This window comes from Megascapheus bottae, chromosome 17, assembly GCF_031878675.1.
Source record: "Megascapheus bottae isolate mThoBot1 chromosome 17, mThoBot2.hap1, whole genome shotgun sequence".
Lineage (NCBI taxonomy): Eukaryota > Metazoa > Chordata > Mammalia > Rodentia > Geomyidae > Megascapheus > Megascapheus bottae.
This window is the reverse complement of record NC_143525.1, coordinates 1,386,868-1,402,139: the sequence shown is the minus strand read 5'-3', so window position 1 is coordinate 1,402,139 and position 15,272 is coordinate 1,386,868. Positions and strand designations below refer to the sequence as shown.

The window sequence follows — 15,272 nt, the reverse complement described above, 5'->3', positions numbered from 1 at the left end:
CAGGCACTCTGCCCCATCTTCCATACTGGAACTCAGAGACGTTCAGTAACTTGGCACAGCATCTCAGTCTCTCAACAGAGACCCTGACCTTCAAACCCAGATCTTCTTCCATCCAATCCCAGACACGACAGGAAAAGTCCCAGGGCTCTCTGACTCCTGGCCCAGGGAAATTTGTGGCTCCTCCTGACTTGTTTTCAACAAAGATATTGGGAATATAAAATAAAATAATGAGCCCCAAAGAGTCCCATCAATGGGAAAACATTACATGTATAGGACACTGCTATTTATTCTTTTGTAATTTAGGTCACAAACATGTATTTTGCCAATTTTGCACAAAAAAAATCAACAAATGCATTACCATCAATTACCACCATGGCTTCATAATAGAAAGATGATTTTAATGTCCAACATTGAAGGCAGGACATAATTGTGGAATTATGTAGAAAGCAGTCTTCTCCATTGAAGACATTCTCCACTGTGGAAGCACACATTGCAGTGTTGTTTTTCTCACTGCCGAAAATAGTGGGCATCGCTAGCCCAGACACACTCCAAGATTTATTTCAGCTACAAAATTCTTCTGCACATCAAACTGTTATTCTCTACTAAATAAAAATATACATCCCAAAGGAGCACAATTTGATGACAGCCCTCAGCAACATCATTTGGACTAAAATCTATAATAAGGACCAAAAACAGGACTTTACCTCTATTGAAAAACTATGTTTTTTAAGCCAGGCCTAGAAGACACTAACCATCCTGTCAATTCAATTGTGTCTATAGGAAATGGAGCCTCAGCTGAGTGAGGTGGAAACACACCGTTTCCCCCACCATCACCCCCCCCACCACGGCTTAATGCAATTTTCATTTCCAGCATGCCCTTCTGGCTTTCTCTTCCTAAGGCCCAATATGGATGGCATAAAGCTCTCTTCCTCTCCGGTGTTCCTCAGGAATGAGGCCACATCTGGGAATTCATCCTGGCTTTTACTGTGGGATGGTCTGACATCGTGTAGTCTTCCTAGCCAGGGCAAGGCTACCCCTCCTGCAGCCATATAGAAAATAAACCACTTGGCCAGGAAGATGCCTTTCAAAAGCAGCCAGCCATACCCAGTCCATACTTGACCACAGATTGTAGCTAATATTCACTTATCAATCCAGCATTTCCCCTGTTCTGAGGGCGCTGGGTCCTCCTGCATTACAGAAACAAGTTGAGCCTGAGCTGCTCCCTGTCTTCCTCTCCTACAGAAACCTCCACGGAAGCTGGGACCCACTCTGGCCCCTCACTCCTTTGTGCCCCCTTAGTGCCCTTCTTGGCATGTTTTGTAATAATTCAATTAGTCTGTGGCTCTTGCAGGAGCATTTAACTCCATCTTTGTCTCTGGTTATGTCTCTGCTTTATCCTGTCTCTCTGTGTCTCTATATCTCTGTGTCTTTCTCTGCTTTCTCTCTGTCTCTACTTCTGTCTCTGTGTCTGTCTGTCTCTCTGTCTCTGTCCCTCTCTCTGTCTTTGTCTCTCTGTCTCTATCTCTCTGTCTCTCACCACCCCTCTCTCAGATGACACTGACAGAAACCCTCATATGCCCAGCCCCTTTGCAGTGGGGACTTGTTTTATGAATGGTATCTGATGCCAGGAGCCTCTCCTGAGGCCTTGAACCTGCTCAGCAGCAGCAACGGGAAGAGCTTTCAGCCAGGCCTGGAGCTGAGGTCTACAGAATTGGTGGGAGCAGTGGTCTGAGCCCCCCCAAAGCTGCAACCACAGGCAAGAACCACAGGCAAGGGAGAGGGAGGGAAGAACTGGGTGTGCATGCACACGCGCGCGCGTGCGCGTGCACACACACACACACACACACACACACACACACACACCACTCTCCGATCCTAGCCTCATGTGGAACTTAGCACAACCAATGGCAAAGACACAGCTCAGGCTCTGCCTCCTCTTCCACCCAGGGATGCAGGGGAGACTCTGCCAGAAACAGACATAGCCTTAGCACTGCTTTCCTGGGCTCACTCTTGTGCCCTCCAAGAAAATAGGCAGAAGGAAACCAGTGAGGCCAGAGGGACACAAAGAACAACAAGGACAGGAAACCCCAGAACTCAGTCACAGGCTCTGAAGAGATGGCCTCTTTGGGAAGAGGATTTAAAGATTGGGCCCTGTGGCAAGTTTGAATGACCCATTTACTCTCAATGACGTTCAACATTGTCACCCAAAGGAGATGGCCACAAACGTACTGAAGGGCTATCCCAGAACTCCTGTCGCAGCAGGCTTTCTGTGTCTCCATCTTCTCCCTCCTCTTCCCCTCAGCAGCCTCAAGCTGCCATCTCCTTGGCCTTGCCCTGAACCACCCACCACGGGGCAACCCAGAAACCTGAGGGGCTCAGAAGAGCAGCCCCGATTCAGATCACCTCTGTCTCTGTCCGTGGGCGAGGTAAGGAAGAGGCCCCCACCCCATGGACAAGAAGTGGGTAGGGGGCCAGGACTGAGTGGCTGGAGGAGAGAGGAATATATGGCATCACTCACGCTGCTTCTCCTGCAGAAGACTGGATGTGCACGACGCGGCCCCGTCTCCTGCAGAAACAAAAGAAACATGAGCTTGCCAGAAGTGCTTCCTTCAGCAGCCACGGGCTCTGGTTTCCAGGCTGCGTTACCCGTGCTGGACTCCAGAGCTGGGCGCGGGTGGAACTGCTGTCCACCCCTTCCCACCTAGCCCCACCCGCCACAGGTGACAGCTCATGGCCTTTGCGCAAAACCCAGTCTTCAATGGTGCCTGATGGCTTCCTTTGTGCCAGGCTCCTCTCCAGGATCCTGACCTTCGCCAACTCCCCCCGCCCCCCGCCCTCCATGAACAGCTGCCCCAGGGTTGCCTTCTGCCCAACCTCACTCAGTGCTCTGCAGTAGGCAGAGGGCGGGCAATGGTCAAACCTCTTTCTAGCCTTTTCTCTGAAGTTGTTTTCTTTTTGCCAGTCCTGGGGCTTGAGCTCGGGGTCTGAGCACTGTCCTCGGGTTTTCTCAAGGCTAGAGCTCTACTACTTGAGCCCCAGTACTACTTCCAGCTTTTTCTGTGTATGTGGTACTGAAGAATCCAACCCAGGTCTCTGTGCATGCTAGGCAAGCCCTCTACCACTAGGCTACGCTCCCGGCCCTCTCTGACATTCTTGACTCTCCCCCCCCCCCCCCCCCCCCGTCCCCCTCACTTACCATGACTAAGGCTTCCTAAGTGAGTCTGAGCACCCTCCCCGCTAAACATGTGTCTGTGACTCCCCTGAAGTCCCCATTTCTCTGAGGGAAGCCACCTCAGGTTCTCCTGGAGCCAGGAACGTTCTCCACACAAGGCAGATGCTCCCTCCCTGCAGAGAGGCCCCACTTTCCCTGCCCACCAAGGGGCCTGGGCTCCCCTCTTTTCCTGGCTGTGCCTGCCTTCTGCATAGAACTGTTCACATGCTTCCTAGAAGATGCCCTGGCCCCGTCTCCACACTCCTCTGCCAGCCACCAGTCTTCAAGGCACTCGTCACCATACCCCAAGTCTATCTTTTTCCTCTTCAACATCAAGGCTCTGTTCCCTGGCTCTGTCACTCTCCCTGTGAGCCTCATGCCTACAACACAGTGTGGATTCAGCACTGTCTGGGGGCCTCTGTGTGAACAAACTCAGGTAGTGCCACCCGATGCATAGACACAAGCGTCCAGTGCTGGGCAAGTTACGCAGCCTCGGTGTCTCTGTTTTCCAGTTTTGACAATAGTGATGAGCCAGGCATTGGTGACTCACATCTGTAATCCCAGCTACTCAGGAGGCTGAGATAGGAGGATCACAGTTCCAAGCCAGATGGAGCAAGCAAGTCCAAGACTCTTATCGCCAGTGAACCATGGGAAAAACACTAACCTTGATCAGAAAAACTCAGAGACAGTGCCAGAGCCTTGAGTTCAAGCCCCAGGACACTCCCCAGCTACACACACACACACACACACACACACACACACACACACACAAAGATGCTACAGTGTAAAGCTTTTCTCTTCCTAAGAACTCTGGGAATGTTCTACTGCCTTGAGCACTGAATACTCTGAAGGGAAGCACTGACCTCCAGCTCCCCAACATAGTGGTCTCCCAGACTTCCCACTGCCATCCACCAGATCCTCATAGGCTGGGAACCTGAGCAGAACACCTGTCCCCCAGTGCCAGGCCTGCAACTGTGGACTACCTAGACCGGCTCCAGTGAATTACCATGGAACGCACTGTGGCGTCAGCCCGAGCCAGGAAAGCGTCTCTGTCTACCTCCAGCAGCCCCTGGCCTGCACCGAGAAAGATCAGCAGTCCTCAGGTAAGGGTCAGGACCAGTGGGACAAGGAGCCAGCGATCCGGAGAGCAGAAAGCCAAGGCCCCATCCCAGGAGGGAGTGCAAGGCGAGATCCACATGCCGCAGGCTCCCGCCCCCAGCACATATCCCACCAAAAGTTCATGTATAAAACATGAAGGTGGAGATACAGTGATTCAGAATTCAGAATACTAAAGCCTTCTGAAGCATTGTTCACAACCCTGAGCACAACAGATGCCTCCAATGTTTCTCTCTCGCGCGCTCTCTCTCTCTCTCTCTCTCTCTCTCTCTCTCTCTCTCTCTCTCTCTCTCTCTCTCTCTCTCTCTTTTCTGCTAGTACTGGGGCTTGAACTTGAGGCCTAGATACTGCCTCTGAGCTTTTTTGCTCAAAGCCAGTGCTCTGCCAGCTGAGCCACACCTCCATTTGCTGGTTCACTGGAGATAAGCATCTCACAAACTTTCCTGTCTGGGATGGCTTTGAACCATGATCCTCAGATCTCAGCTTCCTGGGTAGCTAGGATTATAAACATGAGTCCTCTGGTATTTATTGGGTCCCTAAACCCAGCTGAGGGCCAGTCTGGATCTGACTCATCCCTTCCAAAGGCCCAGGGCCCTCCTTAGCTCCACACCTAGCCTCTGCTTCCATTTCATTCATTCATTGCCACAAAACAAAACAGAGCATGGAGTCAGGGCAGATTCCCAGGGGCTAACATGCCCGATGAAGGCTGAAAGCCAGACTGCAGGAGTATGGAGAATGATCTGAAAAAGCTGGTGTGTAGGATGGTGGGAGCAGGGGGAAAAAAGGGTGTGTTAGGGAAAGAGGTTGGAGCCAAGCTCTGGGGCTCCTCTCAGCCAGGCAGAAGGGCACCCCCAATTGTGTAACATGTTCAGGCTGCACCTGGGCTTGCAGGTGCTTCATTCCCCATCTGTGTTTCACATCACTGTCAACTCTATGCCAGAAAGGCTGCCTTTCACTGATGGGGAGCTGAGGCCCGGAGGAATGAAGTCAGTTAAGCCAATGTTTAGGACTGATAGCTCTGAATTCCATTTCTGATGAGGGCTGTTCTCTCAAGCTCCGTCTACCCGTGCACGGCTTCCAAGGAGGTTCAGGCAGCCTAGGGGGAGATATGAAGGCAGAGAAGGCTTCCATGGAGGGTGAGGTACACAGAGAAGGGCTTATCGTCAACAAGGAGTCAGCCAGGCCCAAGCTTACTCAGGAGGCTGGGATCTGAGGATCATGGTTCGAAGCCAGCCCAGGTAGAAAAGTCCCTGAGACTTTTATCTCCTTCGAACCACCGGAAAACCAGAAGTGGCACTGTGGCTCTAATGGTAGAGCGCTAGCCTTGAGCTAAAAGCTCTAGAACAGCGCCCAGGTCCAGAGTTCAAGCCCTCATGGCTGGCCATCAGATTCAGTTTCCTTCAGGCTTAGTGTCCTCTGTTGCAAAGCCACAATCATGTATCCAAGGACCCTGGGTGCTCATAAAGCCATGGGCAAGAATGAATCTGTGATTGACAACAGAGGTATGAAACCCCGAGTCGGGGGGCCTGGCCTCCATGCTAAGCCCAGGTCCACTCCATCTTCCCTGGAAGCAGCCACCAAGAGGAGGAATTGGCTGCAAACCTTGGCTTCCTGATTAGCAGGCTCCCAGGACAGGCCATTAGCTAAATGTGCAGCTGGCGGAGCCGTTGCCTAAATGAGACCCCACTTGGCCTGGAACTTTCTAGGGCCCTTGGGCCTGACAGTTTTTCCTCAGCTGGAGATTGCTTCAAGCAAAGACCCTCCCAGGAGCTTCCATTTCCACTGCAGGCAGATGGCTGCACTGAAACAGCCAAGGACTAGGTGTTCAGGGTTTGGCCTATCCTCCACCCCCAACCCACAATCTGGCCTGGCAGAAGTGTATGCAGCTCTGGAAGCTGGGCCATATCATCTCCTCCAGAGGATATTTCCAAATCCTGCTAACAGCTTCCTGAGTGATCTCATACTTCCTCTTCCCATCCTGCCAGCAAATCATAAAGCAAAATATGCAGCCAAAAAGCCAGATCACTGTGTATACACGTGTATGTGTGTGTATGTGTGTGTGTACAGCAATGCATACCAGTACTGGGGCTTGAACTCAGGGCCTGGATACTATTCCTTAGCTTTTTCACTCAAGGCTGGTGCTGTAACACTTGAGACACACCTCTGCTTTCAGATTTTTGCTGGTTAATTGGAGATGAGAATTTCTCATTCTTTTTCTGCCTAGGCTAGCTTTGAACTGGGGTCCTCAGATCTAGACCTCCTATATAGCTAGGATTATAAGTGTGAGACACTGGTGCCGGACTAACAGGATTGCCTTAAATAAACATGAGGCAAGAGAAGCTTCCTGCAACTAAGACTTAGATGGCTTCTGGGGAAGAAACCAGAAGGCTGAGCTCCCCAGGAAGAAGGAAGTGGAATTCTGATCCCTAGGGAGAATCTGGACAGCCTCAGAAGCCTCTTGAGAGCAAGTCTTGGCCTAGCAGGTGACCAGGCTCATGAAGGGGGGTGAGAAGGAGAAACCCCTCAAGCTGTTTTCAAATATCAGTGCTCCTGGAGCTTCTGGTCCACTCACCGATGCTCTGTGGCATTCACTTATTCTCTGGTCCCTCCTGTGATTCTCCATGTTGGTTTCCAGAGCAATCTTTCTTTAAAAATGGCCTACACCATTGCATGGATCCCCAAATCCTCTCCTGGACAGCCCCAGGTGCTTCTCCTGGTATTGAAGGCATTCAGCTTTGGCTTCCCACCATTCCTGCCTTCTCTCCAAGATGCTACCATAGCTGCTCACGACTCTGGCTCTGTGCCGCACACACCAACCCCAGACAGGAAGAACCTGCTTTCCCAGATTCCCAGCTCCCTAACGTCCTCTACATTTTCACATCTGTGTTCCTTCTGCCTGCTGTGTGGCTTCTCTGTCCTCACAAGTCTCCTTGGCCCCCAAGTCTCCAATCCCACCCCATGTGCTCTGAGATCTCCCTGTGTTGTGTCCCCATTCCTGGAAGAGCAATTCGCTCATTGGGGAGCAGCCACTCTGGGTGGGTTTGATGATGCACAAGCAGAGGAACCCAAGTTCCACTTCTGAGTCACTCACATGTCCCCAGCTCAACCAGCCCAGTGATAGGTGAGCAAGTGGGGAGACAGGCACAGAAGCCAGCTCTGAGCAGCAGCCATCCTAACCTTCCTTGTGTTCGCTGTCCCAGGGGAGTTTACTCCTGGAGGATAACAACATCCTCACCCTGGAAAAGTCTAACTGTTCTGGGGAAGGGCTGAAGCCCAAATGGGGGTGATCAGCTTTATTCACCAGAGTGGGGGCTCTGTGCTTCATTCTCCATGCAATGAAGGCCTACATGCCAACTCCACAATAGAATAATATTGTTGGACTCCTACTTAATCATCACACTGAGGAAGGTGCTGGTGGCTCACGCCTGTAATCCTAGCTACTCAGGAGGCTGAGATCTGAGGATGGTGGTTCAAAGCCAGCCCAGGCACAAAAAAAATCTGTGAGATTCTTATCTCAATTAACCCCCAGAGAACCAGAAGTGGTGCTGTGGCTCAAAGAGGTAGAGTGCAAGCCTTGAGCTGAAAAGCTCAGGGAAGGAGCCCAGGCCCCAAGTTCAAGCCCCACAACCAACAACAACAACAAAAAGAACCATCACACCTATGAGGATTACATAAAGATGGGTTTTCTTTTTCTTTCCTCTTCTCATCCCTCTCTCTTTCTCTGTCTTCTTCTCTTTCTCCTCCCCCCTCTCTCTCCTCTCCCTCCAGTCTTGACTGTACTGAGGTTTTGAACTTAGGGCCTTATGCACTACCACTTGAGCTTAGCCCCCAGATGGAGGTAAAGAAGGTAAACTGACCACATGATCCAGAGTTTTTGTCCTGCCCCAAATCCCTAGAAGTGATGTTAATTTCTTTCTTGGGGATTCCTCTTTAACAGCAGTGCAAACTCAAGCATCTCTGGCAGGTAGAAGGGTAGCGAGGCAGCAATTTGGTGGGAGGGGGCTGGCCACCATATTTACAATACCCAGAACTCAGTGCAAAATGGGGTCCATTACTCAAAATCATAAGGAATTTCAAGATGCTGATGGTAGAGTATCCATGCTTTGAAGTGTGGTATGTTATGTCTCTACAAAGGCCACGTACTCTCTTAGGAGAGAGGAGCCCCTAGCCTCCGTCCTGCAAAAGAAGACCTGGAACTGATGCAGCAGCTGTTCCCAGGGCGTGGTGGCCTTCCAGTGAGAAACGCTGGAGCAATGAAACTTTGTTAATTATCTTGGTTTCTGTGGAACTTAATCCAGGGAGTTTTGGGCATTTTCTGCCTCCTCCTTGTGCCAAGCAAAGACATCTGTGTCCAAGTGTGAGAAGGGATGGGTGTCTGAGAGACTACACACCCTGGGATCCCCAAGAGGAATAAATCAGAAGCTGTTGGCTCAACTCTGCCGGCAGTGCCTCTTCACCCGCCCTAATAATTACATGACAGCAGGTTGCAGTAAATAGACAGATCGCATCATTCCAAATGAGGCCAACAGGAAACGGCAGATACAAAGTAAGCACAAATCCGGAGACTGCTGTGTATTCAAGGAAGAAGACCAGAGCTACCAAAGAAAAGCTGGACCTCAGAGATCAAAAGAGAAAGTGCAAGGACAAGAACCTATGCTTTCATGGATAAGGAATGTAATGGTTTTGGGGGTTTTTTTGGTGGGTCATGGGGCTTGAACCTGGACCCTGAGTTCTTCAACACAAGGCTACTGTTCGACCGTATTGAGCCACAGTGCCACTTGCAGTTTTTCTGGTGGTCAATTGGAGATAAGAGTCTCATGGACCCAGACATCACTGATCAAATTGCCCTTACCAGCTACCCTACCATTCGCCCCTAGCTTGTTTATGCATCTAGATTGACGGTTTCCAGAGGTGATTCCCTGGACCCAAAGCATTTGGATCACTCTGGAATGTTTGTAATGTGAAGGGCGGAGGCCCACTCAGGCCCCCTGAGCTAGCCAAATTCTTGGAGTCAGTGCACAAATCCATGTCTTTGCCAGTCCTCCAAGGCATGCTGAGGAACATCAAGATTTAAGAACGAGCCAGGCGCCAGTGGCTCACGCCTGTAATCCTAGCTACTCAGGAGGCTGACATGGGAGTATCGAGGTTCAAAGCCAGCCCGGGCACAAAAGTCCAAGAGACTCTTATCTCCAATTAATCTCCAGAAAATCTCCAGTGTCGCCGTGGCTCAAGGGGTAGAGCAGTATCCTTGAGCTGAAGAGCTCAGGGACAGTGCCCAGGCCCAGAGTTCAAGTCCCATAATAGACCAAAAACAAAAATAAAAAATAAGATTTAAGAATGGACTGCACACCGGTGGCTCATGCCTATAACCCTAGCAGCTCAGAAGGCTGAGATCTGAGAATCCCAGTTTGAAGCCAGCCCAGGTATAAAAGTCCATGAGACTTATCTCCAATAATCACCAAAAACCAGAAGTGGCGTTGTGGCTCACAGTGGTAGCACACTAACCTTGAGCAAAAGAATTCAGGGACAGGGCCCAGACACTGACCCCATGGCTAACAAAAGAAAAGAAAACAAGAACCCTAGCCTCCCGCTGGTGGCTCACATCTGTAATCCTAGCCACTCAGAAGCCTGAGGTCTGTGGATCTTAATTTTGTGAATAGTTTCTTCAGTGATGCGATGGTTCATAGACTATTATTCTGGAAGAGATACATAAACCCTAAGCAGGAAAGATTAGTGGTATAGAGCTGGAGGAGTGTCTTTTATGGGAGAGTGCCTGCCCCACAAGCATGTAGCCCTGAGTTTAATTGGGTTCCCCCAATTAGGGAACTGTGGATCTGGGCTCTGGGACCAGGGTTAAGAGATTGGAAGGCCATCTCTACAGTGCTCAGAAGACTGAGAACTGAGCTCTGGAAAGATCCAACAATCTAGGCAAGAAAGAGCTGCTTAGGCACCAAAAGTTTAAGATCTTGGAGATAACAGTCTACATTAAGGTTGGAATGTTTATTACTTCCTAAGATAAGGGAGTCAATTATCCCCGTTCTATGCGAACAAACTCTCAAGTTCACCACTTGAAACTTTGAAGATAGATGGATACTTCAGTTTCTGCACATACCTGTAGTTGCCTCCCCTGTACTGAACTAAATAAAATGGCTTGGTAATGGGAACTCAGCGTTCAGAAACAGTAAGCACTGACCCCTTGGTGCCCTCTATGATGGCCTCTCTCTCTCTCCTTCCTCAGTTCTTTGTCCCCAGTACCCTTGTGTGCTGTCCCTGGTTGTGGTTAGCAACAGTTAGCAACACTTTTTAAAAAATAATAACAAAAACCATTAAACAAATGAGGGTTACCATAAGATGTAAATAAATCCAGTTAATATCACTTTTAAAGTGAAGGACTGAAAGCATACCCCATACGTTGTAGAACAAGATGAGAATCTGCTCTCTACTCAGTATTACATTACATGACTTAGGGAAATTTGGCAAATGAAGGAATTAAACTCTATCCAGATCTTACAGAAATTTTAAGGAATCTCCCCTGCAATATGGACATACATATATGCATACATAAAATAACCAAAACACTGACAAATGAGTTCAGCAAGACTGCAGGATACAAATCAATATACAAAAATCCATTTCATTTTCCTACCATTGCAGTGAACAATCTGAAACTAAAATTTAGAATTCTAGTTACAACAGAATAGAAACCTATTCTATTGGCACAAACCTATAATTCTAGCATTCCTGAGATGGAGGCAGGCAGATCATAAGTGTGAGACCAGCCTGGGTTACATAATGAATTCAAGGCCAGTCTGGCCTATATAGGGAAAAATAATTTTCAAAAATTTTCCCTTCAAAAGACAATCCATAAAATTGAATAAATCATTTGCAAGTCATTTATCTGATAAGGTTCTAGTGCTTAGAACATATGTATATATATACAATGTTTAGAATATATGTAAGGAACTCAATAATAGAAAGACAGTCAATATTTATTTATTTATTGGGGGGGTATGTGTGCTGATACGGGGGCTTGAGCTTCGGGCCATACACTTACATTTTCACTTGAGGCTGGCACTCTACCACTTGAGCCATACCTACTTGTGTGTGTGTGTGTGTGTGTGTGTGTGTGTGTGTGTGTGTGTGTGTGTGTGTGTGTGTGTGTGCCTGTCCTGAATTCAGGGCCTAGACTAGGACTCTGCCACTTTAGCCACAGCTCTACTTCTGGATTTTTGGTGATTAATATGAGATGAAAGTCACAAACTTTCCTACCAGGGCTGGCTTCGAACCATGAGCTCAGCCTCTTCTGATTAGCTAAGAATTACAGACATGAGCCTCCAGTGCCTGACTACTTTCGGCTTTTTGTTGGCTAATTAGAAATAAAGAGTCTCTTAGATTTTTGTCTGTCTGGGCTGGACATCTCAGCCTAACTGTGTAGCTAGGATTACAGGTATGAGCCAAATTTTAAACTGAGGAAAGCACACGAGTAGCTGTTTCCCCAACAAGATAAGCAAAGGACCAATAAAAGATAAATAAAAAAAAAGATGCTCAAAGCCACTCCTCACTAGGGGAAATGAAACTCCAAAACACAATGGGATACTGCCTTCCACCCACCAGGATGGCTGTAACCAAAAAGACAAGAGTTTGGCAAGTACCAGGGAGGAGCTGAGAAACAGAACACTCTTCCACCCCAGGGGAAGCGGAAAGTGGTGGCAGCTGCTGCGGAGAAGGTCTGGCTGTCCTCCATACAGCTAAACAAACTCACCGTGTTTTCCCTCGGCTCCCTCCGAGATATAAGTATCAGGAGAACTAAACACACAAGTCCTGCACAAGTCCTGCATGTGGCTGCTTATAGAAACATTATTCATGGTAGCCAGAGGTGGAAACGATTCAAATATCCATGAATGGATGAGCGGATAAACAAAACACTGTGCATCCATAACACAGAATATATCCAGCTACAAAGAGGAAGGAAGATGAATCTCAAAAAACATTCTGCCTGACTGGGTACAGTCGTGGCACCTGCATCTCAGCCATGGAGAAAAGAACAAATAGTAGGATCGCAGTCTAAGCTGGTAGGTGTGGAATGGGACCAGAGAGTGAGACACCATCTTTAAAATAACTAGGAAAAAAGGTGCTGGAAAATGGGCCAGGAGTGTGGCCTTGTGATACAGTGCTAGCCTAGCATCCATGAAGCCCTGGGTTCCATTCCTCAGTACCACATATAGAGAAAAAGCCAGAAGTGGTGCCATGGCTCAAAGTGGTAGAGTGCTAGCCTTGAGAAAAAAAAAAAAATATATATATATATATAGAAAGAAAGAGAGAGAAAGTCACACACACACACACACACACACACACACACACACACAAAACCACATGTGAAATTTCAGGATCTGGAGACTGATGAGGTTAGAGAGCAATAGTCCCACAGCTTTGTGAATTGACTAAAATGCCTGTATTGTACACTTTAAAGGGGTGTTCATGGCGTGTGAGCTATGTCTCTTTTTCTGTTTTTTTCTTTTGCCAGTCCTGGGGCTTAAATTCAGGGCCTGTGCACTGTCCTTGAGCTTTCTCACAGCTAATGTTCTACCACTTGAGCCACAGCTACACTTTAGGTTTTTACTGCTTATGTGGTACCAAGGAATTAAACCCAGGGTATCCTCCATGCTCGGCAAGCACTCTATCGCTAGGCCACACTCCCAGCCTATGTCTCGATTTTAAGAAGAGAATTTGGCAAAGCACAGTTCACTTGGACAATGTTAGTGACTGCTGTGTCCTTATGTATCAGGAATCTGTATTATAATCTCACTTGCAATCTTTGGCTAATTAATCCAGTCTGAGGTATGCAATCTCTGGCTATCCATCTCTAATCTATCAGAAAACTCTGAAAGTCTAATAGAACAAGTAGAAGAAGACACTTGAAACTGTAGAATGAACCTATGGGACTCCATGAATCAAAAACAGGCAGAAGAAGTAATCCAACCTATGAAAAGGAAAATATGATTATTTAAAAAGAAAACTCAAACCTCTGCAGGAGCAGACAAAAGAAGAAAGGAAAAGGAAAAAAAAAAGGATGGGAGGGAAATGGGGACCAAGGCATGTGAAAGGGTATCAATGTATGGGAATTAATGCAACATCTATCTGGCAAATATCATGTAACCCTTCTATTAATTACAATAAAATTATATGGAAAAAAAGAAAAAAAAAGGAAAAGAGTAGCTGCTGTTCAGAGCCAAGGAAAACTTCCAGAACTAAGAAATAGAATTAGTTAGAAACAAGGCTGGAAAGTTTCCAGCACCTATCTATACAATCATTAGAAAGACAAAAATAGAGAAAGAAATACTTGAAGAAACAATAAAAGAAACTTCCCAATAATGAAATATGGCCAGGTGCAGCCAGACAAAATCAACCACAACAAAAACTCTCTCTAAAATGCTGTGGTTTCAGAATGTGAAGAATAGAGATTTAACCGCCTAAAGCTTCAAGAAGAAACAAACTAGATTACCTACAAGGAATAAGAATTGAATTTATCTTGGACTTTTCATCAGCAATAAACACTCTGCAAAAGAAGGCCTTGGAGAAACATCTCAGGAAAGAGGTAAACCAATGATGATACATGCAGACAACCTTGCATGCAAATGAGGATGCAAATGTAGTCTTGTTTCCAAAGGAGATGATGCCGGAAGTTACCCTCCACATCCAGCCTGCAGGGTTGACTGAGGAAGTAAGAGGAAAGAAGTCCAGGAGGAGATCCTGAAACCTAAAATATAGCAATGTGTATACCAGGAAGGATGAATTCTACTGAACTCAGGTCAGTCCTCCACATTAAAAACAAACAAACAAAAACTGAAGAGGACCTGGAGCATGGCCTAGCATACACAAAGACCCAGGTTCTATTCCTCGGTGCCATATACACAGAAAAAGCCAGAAATGGTGCTGTGACTCAAGTGGTAGAATACTAGCCTTGAGAAAGCTCAAGGACAGTGCTCAGGCTCTGAGTTCAAGCCCCAGGACTAGCAAAAAATAAAAATTTTAAAAAGCAAAGAGTGAAGAAAGGGGATGGGGTGAATAGAGAGGGAGGGATGGCAAAAAAGTCACTGAGAAAACTCACATCCAAAGAAAAGTAGGAACACTTAGAAATAAATTGAAATAATTGACAGCAACCTCGAGCCAGTGGCCAGGCCTGGGGGACGGGAGAGAAACCTTTCCTATTCCACCATGGGATGTAACTGCTGACCTAATCCAGACCCTGGTAGAAAATAGAAGTTTTTAAAAATGCATTAAATATATAAGTTTTTGAAATACAGAGGATGTATAAGAAATTTGATTATAGAAATCAAAGACACAAAATTGGAAAGGAGAAAAACATACTAATTAATATACTGATCTAATAATGAACTCGGAACCCAACATCTAATAGACTTTATGTATGTGTGTGTGTGTGTGTGTGTGAGAGAGAGAGAGAGAGAGACAGACAAACAGACAGACAGACAGACAGACAGATAGAGAATACTGGTGCTTATACCTGCGTGCTCTTTCTTGGCTTTTCCACTCACGCTTGCTAGGCAAGCACTCTACCACTAGGCCAAACTCCGGGCCCTCTCTCTGAGCTTTGTGCTCATGTGGGCCATTTTCTCCAAACACCAAAGGACATTTGAATCACCACGACCAGCACTGTAACATTTCGGTGCTGGGACTCCAGTCTATCTAACACCAGTACAGTGTGTTCAGCTGGCTTTCATAAGGCAGACATCACTAGAAACACTCAGAGACAATCTCAGAGCCACTCTTAAACCTCTCGGGAGTGATTAATAATACCTAATCCTGAATCAAATAAATAAACAAAATGGTGAATAATAAATCACTTTTCTGTGTTCATGTCTTTGTAGTTCTTTTACTGCAGTTGGAGCAGCATCCTAATCTTAGACGTTGTACCTAACAACTGAGA

At 47.2% G+C, this 15,272-nt stretch overlaps 1 protein-coding gene across 1 annotated transcript in view; it reads right to left on the bottom strand.

Moving 5' to 3' along the window:
- Window positions 1-15,272, bottom strand: part of Pitpnm3 (PITPNM family member 3) — an 89,871-nt gene that overhangs the window by 37,469 nt on the left and 37,130 nt on the right. Inside the window, exon 4 of the mRNA XM_090349358.1 lies at window positions 2,519-2,566. Within this exon, the coding sequence (XP_090205484.1) occupies window positions 2,519-2,566 (48 nt within the window). The remainder of the gene's footprint in view (window positions 1-2,518; window positions 2,567-15,272) is intronic.